General features: G+C 54.8%; 1 protein-coding gene across 4 annotated transcripts in view; it reads right to left on the bottom strand.

The window, feature by feature from the left end:
• Nucleotides 1-18,738, bottom strand: part of VPS26C (VPS26 endosomal protein sorting factor C) — a 42,046-nt gene extending 23,308 nt beyond the window's left edge. For 2 of the 4 annotated variants that reach the window (XM_062205052.1, XM_062205076.1), the window contains exon 1: nt 18,582-18,738. In XM_062205052.1, the coding sequence (XP_062061036.1) occupies nt 18,582-18,638 (57 nt within the window). In that variant the 5' untranslated portion in view covers nt 18,639-18,738. Of the gene's footprint in view, nt 1-13,754; nt 14,372-18,581 lie in introns of all 4 variants that reach the window. The other 2 variants (XM_062205058.1, XM_062205067.1) reach the window with 2 other exon arrangements.
• Nucleotides 18,739-19,845: the final 1,107 nt, after the last annotated feature.

Below are 19,845 nucleotides of genomic sequence, written 5' to 3'. Positions count from 1 at the left end.
ATGGTTGGGCATGCCTGCAACAACATGGCCCCTTCACCTCCCACCAACAAAAGGAGGACTGACAACCAGTCCAGGAACTGCCAAGGGCTTACAAACCGCAGCTGGTTCCACCAGGAGAAAAGACAATCTTTAACCAACGTCGGCAAAGGAGCATGGGATGAACTGGAGTAAATGAAATAAAAGACACCAAAGGCCTTGCCCAAAGCGGGGGCCCCGTCAGACTTCTGTGTTGACCTGAGCGAGCAGGGAACCAGCTCCGGGCTCGCGTGGTTCTGGCCCTCCACCATGCTAACTAGCCGTGGCCAGGACTCCCAGGGGGGGCCACGGGGAGACTTGAGGAAGGCAGGGGACAAAGACCACGTGCCCCTGTGCTATCTCGTGGGGAGAGGAGCCATCGCCTCTGTCATCTCATTAGCAGGGCCTTTGACTTGAGAAAGCTTAGCTCACTGGCGACCCAGAGCAGGGAGAGAGGCAGACCGGGTCTTGTGCACACAGAGGCGACGGCCCCATCCCAGCCCTCACGGCCACTGGCAACCGTGCTCTTCATCAAAGTGGGCAACCCAGAGACGGGGCGCCCGGTGTCACGACAAACTGACCCCCGTGTGAGGTGCGCAGAGCCTGCAGGAAGGCCCACAGCAACCTGGCCTTGACCACAAAGTGAAGACCGGCCGGGGAGCAGAGCCCCACCAAGGCTCACAGGCAGCCCCGGTCTTCCCGGCCTCGCCGCGCCCTCGCAGATGCCACCGCAGGTTTGTCCCAGCGATGGCAGGCGATGTGACACTTCCTAACTCTGCCTTCTCTCACTGTAGAAGGCCACTACCAAACAGCGCAACGTTTCCCTTTTTGTCCTCAGGAATAAAATAGCAAAACCCCAACTGGGACTCGGGGTTTGAAGACGGTGGCCAAGCCTTCTCTCCTTGCTTCCTGGAAGTCACCAAAAAGAACAAGAAAGAAAACCATCAACCCTATTTTTTATGCAGCAAGGAGATAGCCGAAGACCACGAGGTGGGTGGGAGAGCCACTGCAGAGGCTGTGGCGCCTGGCAAGAGCCGGCCAGCTCGCTCTGGCCAGTGGGCACATAGGGGACCCCCAGCGCAGCTCCAGCGGCGGCTCCCACAGATGCGCCCAGGCTAGAAGCCCTCGGCCCTGGGGCACTAGGAAGACACCTCAGTTGAGGACTCACACTTAAAACCCCAGCCAGCCTGGTCCCTGATCTCCCGCAAAATGGAGCCATCAAAAACAGCCACTAGGAGGCACTGCGCAGAATGGACTACAAAGTATGAGGGGTGCTGGGAGAGTGGGAGGAGGGAGAAGAGAACCCCAAGGTGCAAATGATGCCTGGGGAAACCATCCTGTCACTCCTCCACTTCAGAGACCCCCAAGCAGCTCCCCACTCAGGGCAGGATCCTCTCCCTGCCCGCCCTCATCTGGGCGCTGCCATCCCACTCCTCCGTCCACACACCTGAGGTCCCTGCACAGCTCCCCTCCCTCACCTCCCCAGAGTTCCCACACTGCCCCCTCTCCAACACAGTATTTATTTATTTGAAAGGCAGAGTTAGAAAGAGGCGGGGGGGAGGGGGGGAGGGAGGGAGGGAGAGAGTCAGTCTTCCACCCACTGGTTCATTCCCCCAGATGGCCGCAATGGCTTGAAATGCGCTGATCTTAAGCCAGGAGCTTCTTCCCGGGCTCCCTCACGGGTGCAGGAGCCCAAGGACTTGGGCCATCCTCTACTGCTTTCCCAGGCCATAGCAGAGAGCTGGATCAGAAGTGGAGCAGCGGGGACTCAAACTGACACCCATATGGGATGCTGGCACTGCAGGCGGTGGCTTTACCCGCTACGCCACAGCGCCAACCCCATGGCCCCTGACTTTGATCCCTAGCACTTACTGCCTTCTAAAAGGCCACAGAAGTACTTGTCTATTTTGTTCTTCTCTGGCCACTGTTCAGTGTATGTTTACTGAATGAACAAATGGTCACTGATGGGAAAGCAACAGTGCCAGCCAGATGGAAACTGTCAACGGGCGCTCACCACGGGTTTTGCCATGTGCTTGAGCTGCTGCTTCTACTAAGGATGAGCTGAGGAGTCAGAGTGAGGCAAAAGGAAGACACAGAAAGAAAACTCAGAGAAAAAAGTGGGAGACAAACAATGAAACTAGCACAGAAAGAGGGGCTGGGATGGCAGCGTCGCAGGCAGCGCGGCTTTACCCGCTACACCACAATGCCGGCACCAAAGATGGAATTTTCAACAAATGACATCAGAAAACTGGCCACAGAACAGAAAGAAAAAAAATTAAGTTGGGTCTATACTGCACATCTTCATACACAAGAAGCCCTAAAGCATCAAAGATTTAAATGCAAAGCAGAAATAAAAAAGTATGAAGCGGCAGGTTTTGTCCCCGCAGCTGAGCAGCCAGCTGGGGGCTTGTGGCCCCATCAGAGCGTCTGGATTTGATCCTTGTTTGCGGCCTCTGCGGACGGCTTCCCGGGGCGGCAGACTATGGGTCCCTGCCCTGCGTCGGAGAGCTGGACTGAGTTCCCGGCTGCTGGCTTTGGCCGGGCCCCGTCCTGGCCCTGGCGGCCACGTGGGGCCTGAGGTAGTGCACGCAAGTTGTCTTTCTCCATCTGTCTCTCAAAAAAAACAAAAAAACAAAAAAACCACTTTTGGACAAAACTACAGAACGTGATTTTTTTTTATCCTCCTTTCTATGAATGATTCTAAACTCTGAATAAATGTGACTATGGCTAAAAATAGCTTGTTTGAAAAAATTTGATTATGAGCAATATTGCCATGTAAATGATACAGTGGGGAAAATATGACAATTTAACAAAGAGCTAATTTCCCTAAGGACTTCTACAAAATAAAAAAAAAAAAAAAAGCAGAAAAGTGACACTGACAGAGTTCACAGAAAACGGAAACTGCTCCAAAACCTATGAAAATTGCTTAATCTCAACAGAAACATGAGTGAACGCTCAGACTTTAAGATGGGATCACCTCGTGCTGGGGGCGGCCAAGCCCAGCAGTGCGGGACGCCCCCCGGGGTGAAGCTGAGGAACGCAGGCGTGCATCCCCAGTGCATCCCCATCGTGCATCGCCATCACCATCGTGCATCGCCATCACCATCGCCATCGTACACACACCGCACACAGCCGCCACCCACTTCCTCACAGGAGGAAGCCGTTCTCGGGGGTGGGGTTCACCTCACTGCCCCTCACCCGGCGCCCCCACGCACCTTCCTGAAGGCCATACCGCACCCTCTGTGAAAAGGGAGAAAACTAGCACCTGCGCATAGAAAGTCTTTAGGGAGGCTCTGCGCCCCAGGAGAGGACCTGGATGGATTGGGGGGCGGGGAGGGGATCTTGCTTACCCGCTAACAGTCTGAATCCATCTTAAATACAATCCCAGAATGGGTGGCCCCTAGACCTAAGAGTACATGATTTAAAAAGCCTTACATTTTAAATTGATACATAATTTAATTCTACATCCCTGGGGTACAGCGTCAGGTCTCAGTGCATGTCCACAATGTGCAACGACACGTGGCCTGATTAGCACATCCATCACTCCCAACATGGCATCGCTTCTTGTAGTGACAACATTCGAAATCCTCTATTTTGTAATACACAATCAATTATTGTGACTGTAGCCACTCTACTCTGCTAGCTAACTAGAGAATCTACCCCTGCTACCTGATCTTTTTTTTTTTTGACAGGCAGAGTGGACAGTGAGAGAGAGACAGAGAGAGAAAGGTCTTCCTTTTGCCGTTGGTTCACCCTCCAATGGCCGCTGCGGCCTGCGCACCACGCTGATCCGAAGCCAGGAGCCAGGTGCTTCTCCTGGTCTTCCATGTGGGTGCAGGGCTCAAGCACTTGGGCCATCCTCCACTGCACTCCCTGGCCACAGCAGAGAGCTGGCCTGGAAGAGGGGCAACCGGGACAGAATCCGGTGCCCCAACCGGGACTAGAACCCGGTGTGCCGGTGCCGCAGGCGGAGGATTAGCCGATTGAGCCACAGTGCCGGCCCCTACCTGATCTTTACCCACTCATTTTCCCGTCCCCTCTTCCCTCTCCGACGTGCCCTCAGCCTCCCGTGACCCCCGTTCTACTGTGGACATCCACATCCCACAGGAGCGACAGCACGTGCTGTGTGGACTTCTGTGCTAAGCCTACTTCACTTAGCACAGTGTCCGCTGGGCTTAGCCATGTTGCCACAGCCCCATCCTTTATGGTTAAGTAAAATTCTGTGGTCTAAGGGACGGCGCTGTGGACAGCGGGTTAACACCCTGGCCTGAAGCGCCAGCATCACATATGGGTGCTGGTTCAAGACCTGGCTGCTCTACTTCTTATCCAGCTCTCTGCTGTAGCCTGGGAAAGCAGCGGAGGATGGCCCAAGTCCTTGGGCCCCTGCACCCACGTGGGAGACCTGGAAGAGGCTCCTGGCTCCTGGATTCGGATCAGCGCAGCTCTGGCCATTGCGGCCAACTGGGGAGTGAACCATCAGATGGAAGACCTCTTTCTCTGCCTCTCCTCTGTGTAACTTTCAAATAAATAAATAAATCTTGAAAAAAAACATTCCGTGATCTGTACAGGCTGTATTTTCCTAACCCACGCCCCCGTTAGGCTGTGATGAAGCCCGAGTGCGGGCAGCTCCCTCACACCCAGCACAGTGCTGGGCCACACGCACATGTTCAGTTTAAGGACCCTCAGTAGCTTAGGTGCTGGCGGCCCCAGAGCACAGGGGTCCTTGCACAGACGGCAGGCTCACACGTCAGTCTCCTGCAGTACTTCCATGCTGGGCTCCACACTGCCACAGCGTTCTCTCCAGCATCTGCCCTTCCTGATGGCCCCAGGCACCGTCACTGCCCTACCCACCCCCGGCCTGTGACAGTCAGCGCGCCCCTCCCTCCTACATTCCAGCTACACCCCCCCCCCTGCACAGCTGACCACCCACAGTGAGCTGCCCCTCCACTCAGCAAGCTCACTAGCATGGGAACAAACCACAAGGCCCGCGACTGAACTGGGTACAAGACACGAGATGATGAAGCACTGGCGGAAGCACTCGACTCCTTCTAGCAGCACTCGGAGACCGACTTGGGTTGAAGCGTGGAAATCAGAAACATCAGACCGCAGGGTTGGGGTCTCCATCTCCACTCTCCGTGTTACGACTGTCTCCCACCTTACTTGAAAAACAGCATGAACAATTGTCAGAGATTCCTCCATGCAGGAATGGCCATTATTACGTGGTATCTACTGGAGTTCCAGAAAGGAGTCTATCGTCTGGAATCTGTCTCAAAACAGAAACGTCAGCCAGCACTCCGCTCCCAGACCGCACCTGAGTGGAGTGTGAGCTTACCACGCACACATTTCCAGCACTCTTCTTCATGACGCCCCAGAGCTCCTTCTACAGGCCAAGGGATGGACAGACTGCAGTCCGCCCACACGACAGACAACTCAGCCACACGGATACCTGGGACCATCTGGGCGAGTCTCCATCGCACTCCACTAACAAGAAAGCCTGATTCAAGAGGCTTTGGGGTGCACAATTGGATCCATGCCATTTATATGAGATTATGGAAAAGGCACACTTGGGGACTAAAAATCAGATGACGGGGCCAGCGCCATGGCGCAAAGTTAATCCTCTGCCTGCGCGTCGGCATCCCATATGGGCACCGGTTCTAGTCTCAGCTGCTTCTCTTCCAATCCAGCTCTCTGCCATGGCCTGGGAAAGCAGTGGAAGTTGGCCCAAGTCCTTGGGCCCCTGCATTCCCGCGGGAGACCCGGAGGCGGCTTTGGATCAGCGCAGCTCTGGCCGTTGCAGCCCTCTGGGGGAGTGAACCAGCAGACGGAAGACCTCTCTCTTCTGTAACTCTACCTCTCAAATAAATAAATAAAATCTTAAAAAAAAAGAAAAGAAAAGAAAAACAGATGACAGCAGGGGAGGGAAGCTGCCTACCAAGGGACACAAGGGAAGCTTGGGGTGACAGACTGTTCTGTGTCCTCACTGTGATGGCGGTCAGTCTCAAGAAGTCTACCCTGAAGAGGGTGAAGGGTCACAGGCAACCATGCCCCCGTTTTCTAAAAAAAACGCAGACGTTACCAAATATGGAAAGAAATGCAATGCCAAGGTCCACGTTCTGTACTACAGGGTCATATCCTAAGAGATTACTATTTGAGCTAAATCTATAAAAGTCAGCTTGCTGGCAATGGAACTGTAATAAAACACGAAGCTATCAATGTACGTGGATTACACCGTATACCGCGGCTTCAGTGTGTCCGCCAACGGTTCATGTGTTGGACACTTAATCCCCCAAGCCAGGTGCTCGGGGCATGTGGAGGTGGGGCCTCCGGCAGGGCATCAGGATTGGATGGGGTCCTGAGACCGGGGCTGCCGGGACAGCACTGGTGGCTCTGCAGCCAGGGGGAGACACCTGCTCTGCTGCACCATGTTAGGGAGCAGCAAGAAGGTCCTCACCAGATGCCAGCATCCAGAACGTGGGCCAAGTAAACTTCCATTTGTACAAATTACCTCACCACGGGTATTCTGTTACAGCCAACAGGAAGCGTACCAAGACGGCTGACACACACTGCCAATACGACAGAAATAATAGCAGCATCATTCAGCAAACATGTTTGGCACCACCCCCGACGTGTGTCAGACACTGTTCCAGGCACTTGGACAAGGTGCTGAACAAAACACATGCCCGAGCCCTCGGGAGCTGGGATCTGAGCACTGCTCCGTGACACAGCACTGATGGGACGGGGTAACTGCACCACGAGGGTGGCAGCACGAAGCCAAATGCGCTGGCGACAGTTAAGGCTGTAGTCTGAGGCTAAGATCTGAAATCCGTAGTTCTGAAACTTTCTTGTGAGCGGGGAAAAGAAACTCGAGCCCCTGTGTCCACGTTTACAAGAAAGGGGCAAAGCTTGTCAGTCCTATTCACAAAATGGCAACACTGATGAAGCAGGGCGACGCGGGGTCTCCGGCCTTTCAGGGCTGGGAGCTGACACAGGAGCAGAATTCTGTGTTAAGAGAGACAACCTCCTTTCAGTCTCACAGAGCGCCTAGAAAGCTGACGCTGGTTTGGAAACAGCAGCGTCAGTGCGTGTGGACTCCAGACCATAAACCAAACCTTTCGCAGGGCTCCAATTACAAAGGAGTCTGGGAGCTGGCATAATTATATGCTAAAAGAATGACCACGGAATACGGGGAGTAGGCCAAAGAAAATGCTTTGTGTAGCCAGCCCACGGTTACATAATGAGCAGCCGGAATGGGCAGCAAATAGAAATTGCAGTCACAGTGAAACCATGCAGGAACGATACACAGTAGTGTATCCCTCAGATCCAAGCCAGGAGACGGGCAAACTTCAGGGACAGGGGACAAGAGGCGAGCCAGCAGCAATGGAGTCTGAGGGCCTGACGGGTAGCAGCTCCACCACAGGGCACAGGGGAGCAGCCCGGGTGTGAACAAGCCGTGCTGTGCAGGTTCACCACGCGTGGGCTCCTCGGTCAGATCGCCAGAGGCCAGGGAGAACCCCCCGTGAGAGGCTGGGAGTGACGTGGTTCATTGCAGGGAGTGTTTACGGGGTAGCACAAGTATGTTACTTTCTTAGATGACTCTTAAATTTTCTTAGCAAGTAAAAAAAAAAAGTGCACTTTTAAATTTGCAATGCTAGTTTAAACTGTTTTGAACACTAAAATAGCAGTGGGCATTGGCACGGAGACTGACATCACCTGAGATGCCCGCACCCTCTAGTCAGAGGACCTGCGCTCCGGGGCTTCCGAGTCCAGCTTCTCGCTAAAGTGCTTGGGAGGCAGCGGACAACGACCCAAGTGCTTGGGTCCCTGCCACGCATGTGGGAGACCTGGATGGAGTTCCTGGCTCCTGACTTTGGCCTGGTCCAGCCCCAGCTGTTGTGGGCATTTTGGGAAGAAACCAGCAGATAGAAGATCTCTCTTTCTCTCTGCCTGTCTTTGAAATAAATAAAAGAAATGCTTTTAAAAAAGAAAGATCTGAAATATACGCTCAAACTAACATTAGCTTCTTTAAAATTAAAAAGATCCAGACCCAGATTTGAAAGGACTTCTGTTCTCTTGCCAAAGATGATTTGGGCTGCAGAGTAGTTGTTTTCAACAACCCTTTCGGACACAGTTTTGGCTGACATCATGCCTGGTGCGCGACAGCAAAACTATAGTATAAATACGGATGTCGCCATGGGGGTAAGGAGAGAGCACACTGACGGAACTCAGTCATGGGTAGGAAGTACATGGTTAGGCGCCACCACCGTGCACAGCCAGAGACTCGCCCAAGACATCACAGCACACAGTGCCACCCTCACACTCCGAGGGCGGCCGACCTGGGCATCGGTAACCCAGGGTCAAGAAGGCTTGATCTGCGAAGGTTTCTCCCGAAAGTCAAAGAGTTATAATCCCACACTGTCCATGCCAGGGTAGGTTTAAACAGGGGTGAGGAGGGCGCCGCTGAAGGCGGCCACAGCCAAGTAGCTTCTGCTGTTCTTCACCGAGGACACTGGCAGAGAACTAACCCAGGCTGCTGGAGGGACTGCCTGGCCTGCACCTAACCTGGGCTGGAGGCCTTCCATAAAGAAAAGCAGCCAGTTCGAAGCCTTGTTTCATGCCCTGCGTTCTATCTGGAAGCCGGCAGAGCCCGTGAGTTTTGGCCTCAGACCAGCTCAAATGGGTTGGCGTGCATGAACGTCGGCTTTGTTGGCTCTGGCTGGTCCCTGCAGCCTCCAAACACAGCTTTTCCGGGTGAACGGTCGGGTGCTGGGCCCGTGCAGCCAGCCCAGCAGCCAGCCTGGGATGTATGGAAGACGGGGACGCACACAGACAACCTCCCTGCAAACAGAACGGCTCTCTTTTTATCTGGTTATAAAACAACCTACTCACATATGTATTATATTGATAAAGCTGCCATGTTAGAATTTCATGGAAGGCTTAATTTACTAAGATTTTCATGGCTTAAAAATTTGGGGGTGGGGGTGCGGATAATCTGTATCTTAAAAAATGTTGGTTTTGTTGTGCTGTGTACAAGGAAACACCATCTGAGATTTACAAGATGAGAAGTAACATACATTCTCGGGGCCTTGGGAAAGAGCGCTTTCTCTGAGCAAACGGCTGCTTCCCCACGGACAGCTGAGTGGGGGGCAGCCTCGCTAGAGGACAACTGAGGCTGGGGAGAAGCTTCACTCAGCACAGGGCTCCACCTCCCACCCCCACAGGCTTGCCTGGACACGCGAGCAAGGACTCGCGCTGGGCAGCCGACTGCACGGAGGAGTCGCTGCCTCCTGTCTCGGGCATTCCTGGCAGTAAGTTTTACCACTTTTGTAATTTTAAAAAAAAGTGTAAAGATGAAAAGAGAGAAAGTACAGTTTCCCCGATGTGGTCTGGAAACAGCTCATCTAGAAAATGTTCTGGAAAGATCTGCAGTCCACCAGCTCTGGCAGGCACTGCCCGCAGGCCTGAGATGACAAGGTCCTGGGTATCCAGAGGCTCCGCAGGGTCGTGTGGCTGCCAACAGAGGAAGGCAGGCCCCTGCTTGGGGCCACTGCGCCCAGCTCGCTGGCCCTACTCCTCCTCGCGGGACACAGAGCCAGGCCTGCAGTAAGTCCCTCTCCCAAACGGGGCAGTGTCCTGTGAGCTGGGAGGCTGCGCTCTCCTCCGTGGTCTACCACTGTCCTTGGGATCTGTGAGCACAGTCCGCAGAGGCCAACACAGCCCCATGGGCTTGCAGGGAGCAGAAATGGGCAGTGCACGGGCCAAAGGCTACCAAGTCAGTCTTTCCTAAAAAGCGGTTGATGCCTGCAAAAGTCCCTGGGTGCAGGGACACAGACCTGTCTGGAACCCTCAAGTGTGGCTGAAGTGTTGTGGAAGGCAAAGGGAAAACCTTGCACCTCTTCAGGAACCTGCCGGGCTAAGCAGCGGCCACTGCACAAGAGCCAAAGAGCAGGAAGCCAGGAGCAGAGGCGCGACGCTGACAGGGAGCAGGGGCCAGCCCGCCGCGGAGGAAGGCGCACTTTTAGGGAGACAGCACAAGAGGGTGAAGTGACGGCAGCAAAGCACTTCCTGGGAGTGGCTGCGTGTTGGATGGTCAGGAGCAAACTCAGAGCGAGCTGGAAGGGAGGCCCAGGACTCTGCTCACTCAGGTGGGGCACAGAGTGGGAAAGGAGGCCGCAAGGGAGAACAGGATGCCAAGAGCTGCCCCCTCCCTAAAGCTGTCTGGGCTGCTGGCCTCCAGCCCAGGGCACAGCATGGTCAGGCACTCAGCACCCAGGGAGCAACATGGCAGGAAGCAGGCAGAAGGTGGGGACTGCAAGCGTAGGGCCCCAGAGAGGGCAAAGCTGGCAGGACCAGGCATGGGCAGGGGGAAGCAGAGAAAAGGCCGATCACCCTCGCACAGGGAGGTCTCAGCCTGGGGGCAAGTCCGAGCCGCCGGCCAGGGCAAGGGCGCGCGCGTCTTGCTGCCATGGAGTCTGGTGGTCAGGCAGGTTTTGCAAAGCTCCAGCCACTGCAGCAACAAGCACCAAGCAGAAGTACCGGAACGCGCTCCAGGACTCAGATAGGCCCAGACAGCTGGGGACACATCTCCGCATCCCGGGGGGGGGGGAGGGGGGGAGGTCACGACTCAGGAGACAAGCTTTTCCAGGCGTGCCATGTGCTCCGCGAGAACAGAAACCACCTAAAGTCAAGAGGACTGTGCTTCTAAAAGGGGTGCCCTTGGGGCCGGCGCTGGGGTGTAGCGAGTACAGCAGCAGCCTGCAGTGCCGGCTCCCATATGGGCGCCGGTTCAAGTCCTGGCTGCTCCTCTTCGATCCAGCTCTCTGCTATGGCCTGCAAAAGCAGCAGCAGACGGCCCAAGTCATTGGGCCCCTGCACCCATGTGGGAGACCCAGAAGCAGCTCCTGGCTCCTGGCTTTGGGTCGGCCCCGTTCCAGCCGTTGCAGCCATTTGGGGAGTGAACCGGTAGGTGGAAGACCCCTCTCTGCCTGTCCATAACTCTACCTTTCAAATAATAAGTTTAAAAATAAACTTTAAAAAACAGGTTCACACTTACCAAAATTATGTCGGGATTCCCAGCTAGCTCAAAGACCTAGGTCCCTGCAGGAGCATTCATACAATCCATTCATTTACGAAGCAGCCAGTGGGAGTAAGTAGAATAATTAGGCTTTTGTAAAATTAGCATTTTAGCTCTGCAATTTTTCTTCAAAGTAACGAGCTGCTACTGATAGGAGTTCCCCTCTGTGTTTTTTTTTTTTTTTTTTAAACAAGGAGCTACAAGTCCAACAGGACAAAGTGCACACACAGAGCTTCTCGTGGTAACAGCAGGCGGCCCACAGCGCTTAAATCCCCTGTCACTGTAGCCTGCCTTTGCTGGGATGTCAACCTCTTATTTATGCTGTTCACAACCATAATATTTAACAGTGTCATTTTCATCAGTACATGGGCCAGGATTGAAGAATGTCAAACATTCTGAATTTATTAAAAAAATTGTATTTATATTATAGGAAGTTTTTTAAAAGATTTATTTATTTATGTGAAAAGCAGAATTACAGAACGGCAGAGGCGGAGAAAGAGTGAAATCTTCCATCCGCTGGTTCACTCTCCAAATGGCCGCAACAGCCGGAGCTGCGCCAATCCGAAGCCAGGAGCGTCCTCCAGGTCTCCCATGCTGGTGCAGGGGCCCAAGCACTTGGGCCATCATCCACGCTTTCCCAGGCCATAACAGAGAGCAGGACTGGAAGTAGAGCAGCCAGAACTCAAACCTGTGCCCATACGGGATGCCAGCACCGCAGGTGGCGGCTTTACCCGTTACGCCACAGGACCAGCCCCTTATAGGAAGGTTTACTATGGGTTCTTCTAACCAGTAAGTTCCCCTAGTGCATAATATACAATGCACTTGAATCAAACTTTCGATCAAAGAACATATCCGTCTGTTGGCAAAGAAGTCATACCAAAATCAGGCTCAGCTTAAGGGCCAAAAATGCTTTGCCTTGGTCACTCACCTCCTTCCTCCAAGTAGGCAGTGGGCACGTAGCTGACAACGTGTACAGCAGCTGACAAGCACTTCCTATGCCATTGGTAGAGTGCGCTTATAGCATGGGAGACACAGCAGTGCAGAGCATGGGGGAGGTGCCACAATGCTAGCACCGCCCACTTGAGTCCTGACTATGACAAGGGTCTTAAAATGCTATCTCGATGTTCAAACCACAGTGATTGAGTGGGCATCACCTCCACCCTACTGTGAGAATAGCCACCCAAAGCCACACTCAGAGGCCGGCCCTGCGAACACCTCATCAGCGGCCCAGCAAGTCCCCAAACGCCGGGTCTGTCTTCCCAATACAGAAAGGCTGTCCCAGGCTGCTCACTGTGAAACAGCACTGGCTAACGAGAAATCCACGCTCCTGCTGCAAAGGCCACACATTTATCACACTCGTGATCGTCTCATGCCACACACAGGCCTCTGGGAACACAGGTCAGCCTCACAGGGAAGGGAATGAGAAGATACCCACCCAAATTGTGCAATACTTCAATACTAACAACTCCCTGCCCCCCGCAGCAGGATGGGGCAAGGCGGAGGGTCACCAGAGTGCTTTACCATCCACTGACCTAAGCTGCTCCAGTCCACTTTCTGCTGCTATGGCGGGACTCTGGAGGTGCCGTAATTCATAAATGAAATGTTTATTGTGGTTCCTGGTTCTAGGAGTCCAAGAGCAGGGCGCTGGTGTCTGTCCAGCTTGCAGTGAGGGCCTCCTGGAAGTGAAGTGGGTGTGGGAGGGGTGGCCAGGCCCACTGCAGTGAGGGCCTCCTGGAACTGAAGTGGGTGTGGGAGGGGTGGCCAGGCCCACTGCAGTGAGGGCCTCCTGGAAGTGAAGTGGGTGTGGGAGGAGGGGCGGCCAGGCCCACTGCAGTGAGGGCCTCCTGGAACTGAAGTGGGTGTGGGAGGAAGGGGCGGCCGGCCCACTGCAGCGATCTGGAACCCACTCCGTCCACGTCTCCGTGGCCCAATCCCCAGTTAAAGGCCCCAGCACCTCCCAACACCAGTTTTGATGAGGACAACCATATTCAAATCACAGCAGCCACAACAACCAACGTTTTTAGCAGGAACTTTAAATGGAAACTATATTTTTTTAAATGACACTACAATTAATAAGCTCAACAGACAACTTAACGGGTCTTGGGAGCTGGTGCTGTAGCATCGTGAGTTAAGCCACCCCATACTGGAATGCTGCTTTGGGTCTAGCTGCTCTGCTTCCAATCCAGCTTCTCGTCAATGCACCTGGGAGGCAGCAGATGACGTCCTAAGTACTTCAAACCCTGCCGCCCACGTCGGGGACCAGGATAGCATTCCAGGCTCTTAGCTTCAGCCTGGCCCAGTCCTACCTGTGGCTGTCACTCGGGGAGTGAACCACAGGATAGAAGATCTGTCTCTCCCTCTGTCACTATGCTTTTCAAATAAACAAATCTCTAAAAAAAAAAAAAAAAAAAAAAAAAAGGCAATGCTATGAAACCAATAAATCTAATCAACTGGTCAAGATCTATACGTGGCCATGTGCACCTGTGACTCAAGTACTGAACTCCACGCTGTGTGGTTCAGGGTCGGCACAGTCTGCGGCATCAGCATTGTGGCTGCATCCTAGGTTCCAGGTGGCAGAACCCTGGCTGTGTGGTTGCTTAATGAGCTCTGAACACCGGTGGACAGTGCATATTTAAGTGTGGTTTGCACCATGGCCTCTCCCGCCTACCTCACTCTCTGCCGGCAGCAGGTGGGGCTAACAGCATACATGTTTTTCATTTTCTTTGTGCATCGCAACAGCACTGGTAGAAAATTTAGTTCCTAAGGATGCGACTTTCGCACGGGCTTGCCGGAGCCCGCAGTACCTGAGTTTGGTTTGCTGAGGTACCTGCTACCCATTTTAGCCTGATCCTGAGTGACAGTACCCCCGGTCTGCAGGCACAGTGACTGCCATACAATGACACATACTTGCTCAGTGACCACAGCAGCAACCTGCCGGCCCAGCCCCGGTACCGTGGGAGTACAGGTACAGGGTTTTGCAGGCAGACAGAATCACTCATGTTGTCCCGGTGAGGAACCACAACGTGGAATCTGCTCGCCCTCCTAATGACAGCGCCTGGATTCTGGACTCAGCTCCGCAGATTCCTAAGCGTGTCCATGGAACACTGGCACGCTGCTCCTGCTCTGTGCGGTGTCTCTCTTTATGCACACAGACAGGCCTGCTGCTTCCTGGGAGTGCTGCAGGTAACACTGTGATGCTTCAGTGCAGAAAGACCGTGACCGGTACGCTGAACGCGTGCTGATTCTGTTCCTGGGCTTGTCACATCTTAGATGCTGGGGAAGCGTCTGGAAATGGACACCAGAGGACCTCTGTTATACCTGGGTATTTGGGTTTTTTTCTAGAAAGAAACACTCATTAACAAAGATTTTTTTCAAATCATCATGGAAGCCTTTAAGAACTATGAACAGACTGCGAGTCACGGTAGAAAGGAGGGTGTGAAGGGGAAAGCCAAGGCCTCTCTCCTGCTACCCACCCCGTCCCTGGCACTGGAAGGGCCCGCTGCTGGTGTGTGCCGTTCCACACACACGAGACAATGCCATGCGCTCTCTCTGCTTACTAGTGACCATTTACCTTGCATCCCACATCACTATCTTCACCAATTCCTATTCATTTTTCAGTTGTTATTTAAGCTGTCAATTTTATTCAAGAAGTGCCTGTGGCTCTCAGGAGGGTCACAGGGCAATACACACAGGTTAGTACATAATAGAAAAGATGGCGGGCCCAGGGCTGGAACGGGAGCACCTGAGCCTGGGTGGGAGCAAAGCGGGTTGTTGTCCTCTTGGTGCAAAGGGAAAGCCGAGGGCCCTTCTTGTGCTTCATGCTACCTAGGTTGGTTTTTTTTTTTTTTTAATATCTTATTTTTTAATTTTTTTTTATTTGAGAGGTAGAGTTATAGAAAGAGGGAGAAACAAGAAAGGTCTTCCATTTGCTGGTTCACTTCCCAAATGGCCACAACAGCCAGAGCTGAGCCAATCTGAAGCCAGGATCCAGGAGCTTCTTCCAGGTCTCCCACACTGGTGCAGGGGCCCAAGGGCTTGGGCCATCTTCTCCTGCCTTCCCAGATGCATTAGCAGGGAGCCTGATTGGAAGTGCAGCAGCTGGGACTTGAACTGGTACTCATATACGAGATGCCAGTGTTGCAAGTGGCAGCTTAACCAGCTGCACAACAATGCTGGTCCCCCGCTTTTAAAAAATATATTGCAGGGCCCTCGCCATGACATAGTGGGCTAAGCCTCCACCTGCAGCGCCAGCATCCCATATGGGCGCCAGTTCATGTCTCAGCTGCTCCACTTCCCATCCAGCTATCTGCCTATGGCCTGGGAAAGCAGTGGAAGATGGCCCAAGTGCTTGGGCCCCTGCACCCACGTGGGAGACTCAGAAGAAGCTCCTGGCTCCAGATCAGCCCAGCTCCAGCTGGGCAAATGAACCAGCGGATGGAAGACCTTTCTCTCTGTCTCTCCCTCTCTCTCTCTGTAACTCTGCCTCTCAAAAACAAAAACAAAAACAAAAAACAACTTGTCTTTAAAAAATGTGTGTGTATGTGTGTGTGTGTATGTGTTGCAGTCATGTAGTTAGAATAAATATACTGGCTTTTCTTCCACAATCACTATATAAAGTCTCCTTTTAAAACACATTTAAGGGTACAGGTGACTGAAGATGGCGCAACATGGCCACACTCCAACAACTGTGGATTCTGTTCTAACACCAGCACCAGGAGATGTGCTCCGGACGGCACTGCTGGCCTTAGCTGGGTGAGACCCATGGGCCCTCACTGTGTGAGACACCCATGGGGTCAGCTTCCCAAGTGCACTTCCTGTATCTTTTATTTTTTTAATTATTTGAAAGTCAGAGTAAGAGAGAGGAAGAGACAGAGACAAAGATCTTCCATCTGCAGGGTGACTCCGCAGATGGCCACGAGCCGGGAGTTCCATCCGGGTCTCCCATGGGGGTGGCAGTGGTCCAAACACCTGGGCCACCTTGGGCTGCTTTTCTCAGGCCATCAGCAGGGAGCCGGATTGGAAGTGGAGCCGCTGAGACATTATAAGGGACGCCGGTGTCACAGGCAGCAGCGTTACCAGCCATGTCACAGTGCTGGTCCCACTTCCTGCATCTCTTCTAAACGTGCTTCTCATTATCTGTACCATCCCTGACATCAGAGAGCCTCCGCACTGCAGCTGGAGCAGCATCTCTGTAAACAGACTCAAAACCACTCAGTTCTTCAACTTAAAAGGGCAAAGTTTAAGGTAGCTGAGCTATATATAAAGCCGTTATTTTGATTCTATTCAGCTACTGCTGGCACTTGTGGCTAGATCATTCAAGTCACTGAGACCCTCTGCTCCCTCGCAGGGACCACTTGCCCACAGAACCAAAACATCACACTCAGGAAATGCAACACCAACACTCTTAGTTAACACACGGTCCCTATTCAAATTTATTTTTGTCAAAAAATATGCACCGGATTTGGTTCTCCTGTCCCTTTAATCTCCCCCACCCTTTTTTTAGTTAAAAAAAAAAAAAAAACTGGGGGCCAGTATTGAGGTACAGTGGATAAAGCCACCACCTGCAATGAGTGTATGAGTGCTGGTTCCTAGCCCAGCTGCTCTGCCTCTGATCCCTGGTAATGGTTTAGGGAAAGCAGTGGAAGATGGCTCAAGTGCTTGGCCCCTGAACCCACACGGGAGACCCCAGTGAAGCTCCTTGGCTCCTGGCTTCTGCCTGGTCCAGCCCTGGTCCTTACAGCCAACTGGGGAGTGAACCAGATGGAAGATCTCTCCCTGTCTCCCTCTGTCTTTGTAACTCTGACTTTCAAATAAATATATATTTTTTTATTTACTTAAAAGGCAGTTGAGAGAGAGAGAGAGAGAAGAAACATTAGTCTTCCATCTGCTGGTTCACTCCTCAAATGGCTACAACAGTTGGGGCCAGGCCATGTTAAAGCCGGGAGCCAGGAGCTTCTTCCAGGTCTCCTATATGGGTGCAGGGACCCAAGGACTTGAACTATCTTCCACTGCTTTCCCAGGGAGCTGGATTGAAAGTGGAATAGCCAGGTCTTGAACCAGTGCCCACACGGGATCCCAGCATCGCAGGTGGAGACTCAATCTATACCACAATACCAGCCCCAATAAATAGATATTTTTTAAAAATTTGAGAGGCAAGTAGCTTAGGGGGTAAAGCAGCTGCCTGCAGTGCCAGCACCCTATACGGGCGCCGGTTCAAGTCCCAGCTGCTCCACTTCCGATCCAGCTCTCTGCTAAGGCCCCTGCACCCTCATGCGAGACCTGGAAGAAACTCCTTGTTCCTAGGTTTGGATCAGCTCAGCTGTGGCCACTGTGGCCATCTGGGGAGTGAACCAGTGGATGGAAGACCCCTCTCACCCCTCTCTCTCTGCCTCTCAAATTAATAAATAAATCTTTAAAAATGTATTTTGAGATAGATAGATCCCATCCACTAGTTCACTCCTCAAATGCTTGTGACAGCTGGGGCTGGGTCAAGGCTGTCACCGGGAGCCTAGGGCTCAATCCAGCCTCCCACAGGGGCGGCAGGAACCTAACTACTGGAGCCACCCCGGCTGCCTCACAGGTCTGCATCAGAAGGAAATGGAGTCGGAAGCTGGAGCCAGGCTGCAAACCCAGGCACTCCGAGGGGACCCGGGCATCCCATCCACTAGCCCTGGGGCCTACGTGCTTCCGGTATTCTGGGACCTCCTCCTGTCCCCTGGGAAGGCTCTAGGTCAGCCGTCTCATAGACAGAATAGAGCAGTGGTGCCCTTAGCACATCGTGCCAGGCAGCCGGCCTCCGTCCCGGGGCAGTGCGGCGGCGTTCATCGCTTGTCCTGTTAGCATGGTGGTCATCAGACTGCGCCATTAAAACGTGGTTTTCCCATCTGTCATTTCCGATCTAGGGAGTGACCAGTGACCATTAACGACCCAGGGAGTGACCAGTGGAGTCTGGGTCAATGTCGGGTTTCCCCAAGCTCTCTCAAGACTTTCAGCGATCACTCAAGAGCTCCGACGTCGCAGCGAACGGCCAACCTCTGCTCTCAGCGTCAGGCCGAGAGAGTGGGCGCTCGATGGGAAGCCCCGCCATCGCTGGGGCGGACACGGGCGGACGGCGGACTCGGCGCTCCCCCGAGGTACGGGGACCTCCTGACACCCTCATCTTGCAGAGAGGAAAACCGAGGCGCCAGGGCGTTGACGGCCAGCGAGGGAAGACGGCTTCCAAGCCTGCACTGCCGTCCGCCTGTCACCCTCCCTAAACCTGGAGGGGAAGCGACCACCGCCGGGCGTGCGCCGCGCGCTCCGTCACGCCGGGAGGAAGGGGCGCGTGCCCACCGGCTGCTCCGCGCCCGGGGCCCGCGGCGCCCAAGGGCCAGGGCCAAGCCCCCTCCGCGGCGACGCCCCCAGCACCTGCGCGGGAAGCCCCCGGGGGCGCCCCCCGCCCCGCCCAGGCTCCTGCAGCAGACGGGACCGGCAGGCCCGCCCACCCTCCACTTACCCCGGCGTGATACACTTTATTCGCTCTCTTAATCTTGATGTCCAGGGAGGTCCCCATCTCGGATTCTCGGCAGCTGCCGCCGCTTCCGGCCCCGCGTGACCCGAGGGGAAGCCGAGTAGCCCGGGGCCCTGTCCCCGTCCCGCCCCGCCGGCCGTGGCGTCACGTGACCTCGCGCCCGACTTCCGTTCGACCCACGCCTTCCTCCTTCCGGCGCGCCCACCCCACCCCCGTCAAGCCTGTGAGGCGGGACCAGACTAGCACCGCCCCTTCCGCCAGGCCCGTCATATGCCGGAAACGCCACCCCTTGGCCCACGTTTAGGGGAGGAAGGGAGGACTTCTAGACGCTCCCGGCGTGCCCCGCGGCAGGGGCGGGGCCGAGGCCATCTCGAGGGCGCCCTCGCAGTGAAAGCAAGGCTCCCGTCATGCCGTGCGGCGCAGGCTTGCAGGAGCACGTGACTCGACGGTGTCCTCTCCCCACGTCTCCTTACTCTCGTCTCCAGCCCTGCCCCCCGCGTCCCCGAAGTCCTGAGCAGCCGGCGCCTCCCTTATCCACCCGCAGCTCGGCTCCGCTCCCGGCCCGGCCCTCGGGAATGGTTCCGGGCACCCGCAGGGGTGCGGCCGCCGGGTGCGCGCGCGCGCGGCCCCGCGAAGCCTGGTTGGCGGGCGGCTCGGCTGCCCGGCCGGAGTCGGGGTGTCGGGGAGCTCGGGGTGACCCCGCTAGGCTCGGAGCCGCGGCGGCGCTGGCGATCGCGAAGGGGCCGGGCCAGACCCCACGGCCTCGGAGCCCCTGCCGGCTCCGGTTCTTCCCGGCGGATGCGAACAGGCGCGGGACACTGGTCGTCCTGGGGCAGGGGCACCAAGGCGGCTTTTGGGGACCTGACCGTCGGGTCCGTTTGCATTTCAGTGATGCACCTAGAAATCGGCCCGGGTGCCGTGCCGGGAGCCCACAGCCCAGCCGCCCTGCTGGATGCTTCGTGTTCCGCGAGGACGCGCGCGCGCTCTCCCGGCCCGCGTGGATTGCACACGGAGAGCTGCTGCGGCCCGGAAAGCCGCGGGTCCAGGTTGCTAAGCCGGCCCCGTGCCGCTGCGTGTTGGCTTCCAAACACAAAACACCCCGTTTTCTCCAAGCGCCTCCTGTCCCCATCTCTTCCATCCCTTGTTTCTGACCCGCAAAAATGAGTCAGAATGTCAGCCTCGTGGCTTCAGTGGACCCTGCTCCCTACGTGCAGGTGAGGAGGTGGAGTCGGCCCGGCCCCCGGACGCT

The sequence above is a fragment of the Lepus europaeus genome, chromosome 2, assembly GCF_033115175.1.
Source record: "Lepus europaeus isolate LE1 chromosome 2, mLepTim1.pri, whole genome shotgun sequence".
NCBI lineage: Eukaryota > Metazoa > Chordata > Mammalia > Lagomorpha > Leporidae > Lepus > Lepus europaeus.
Note: the sequence above shows the minus strand (reverse complement) of the source record. Positions and strands in the feature narration are given on the sequence as shown.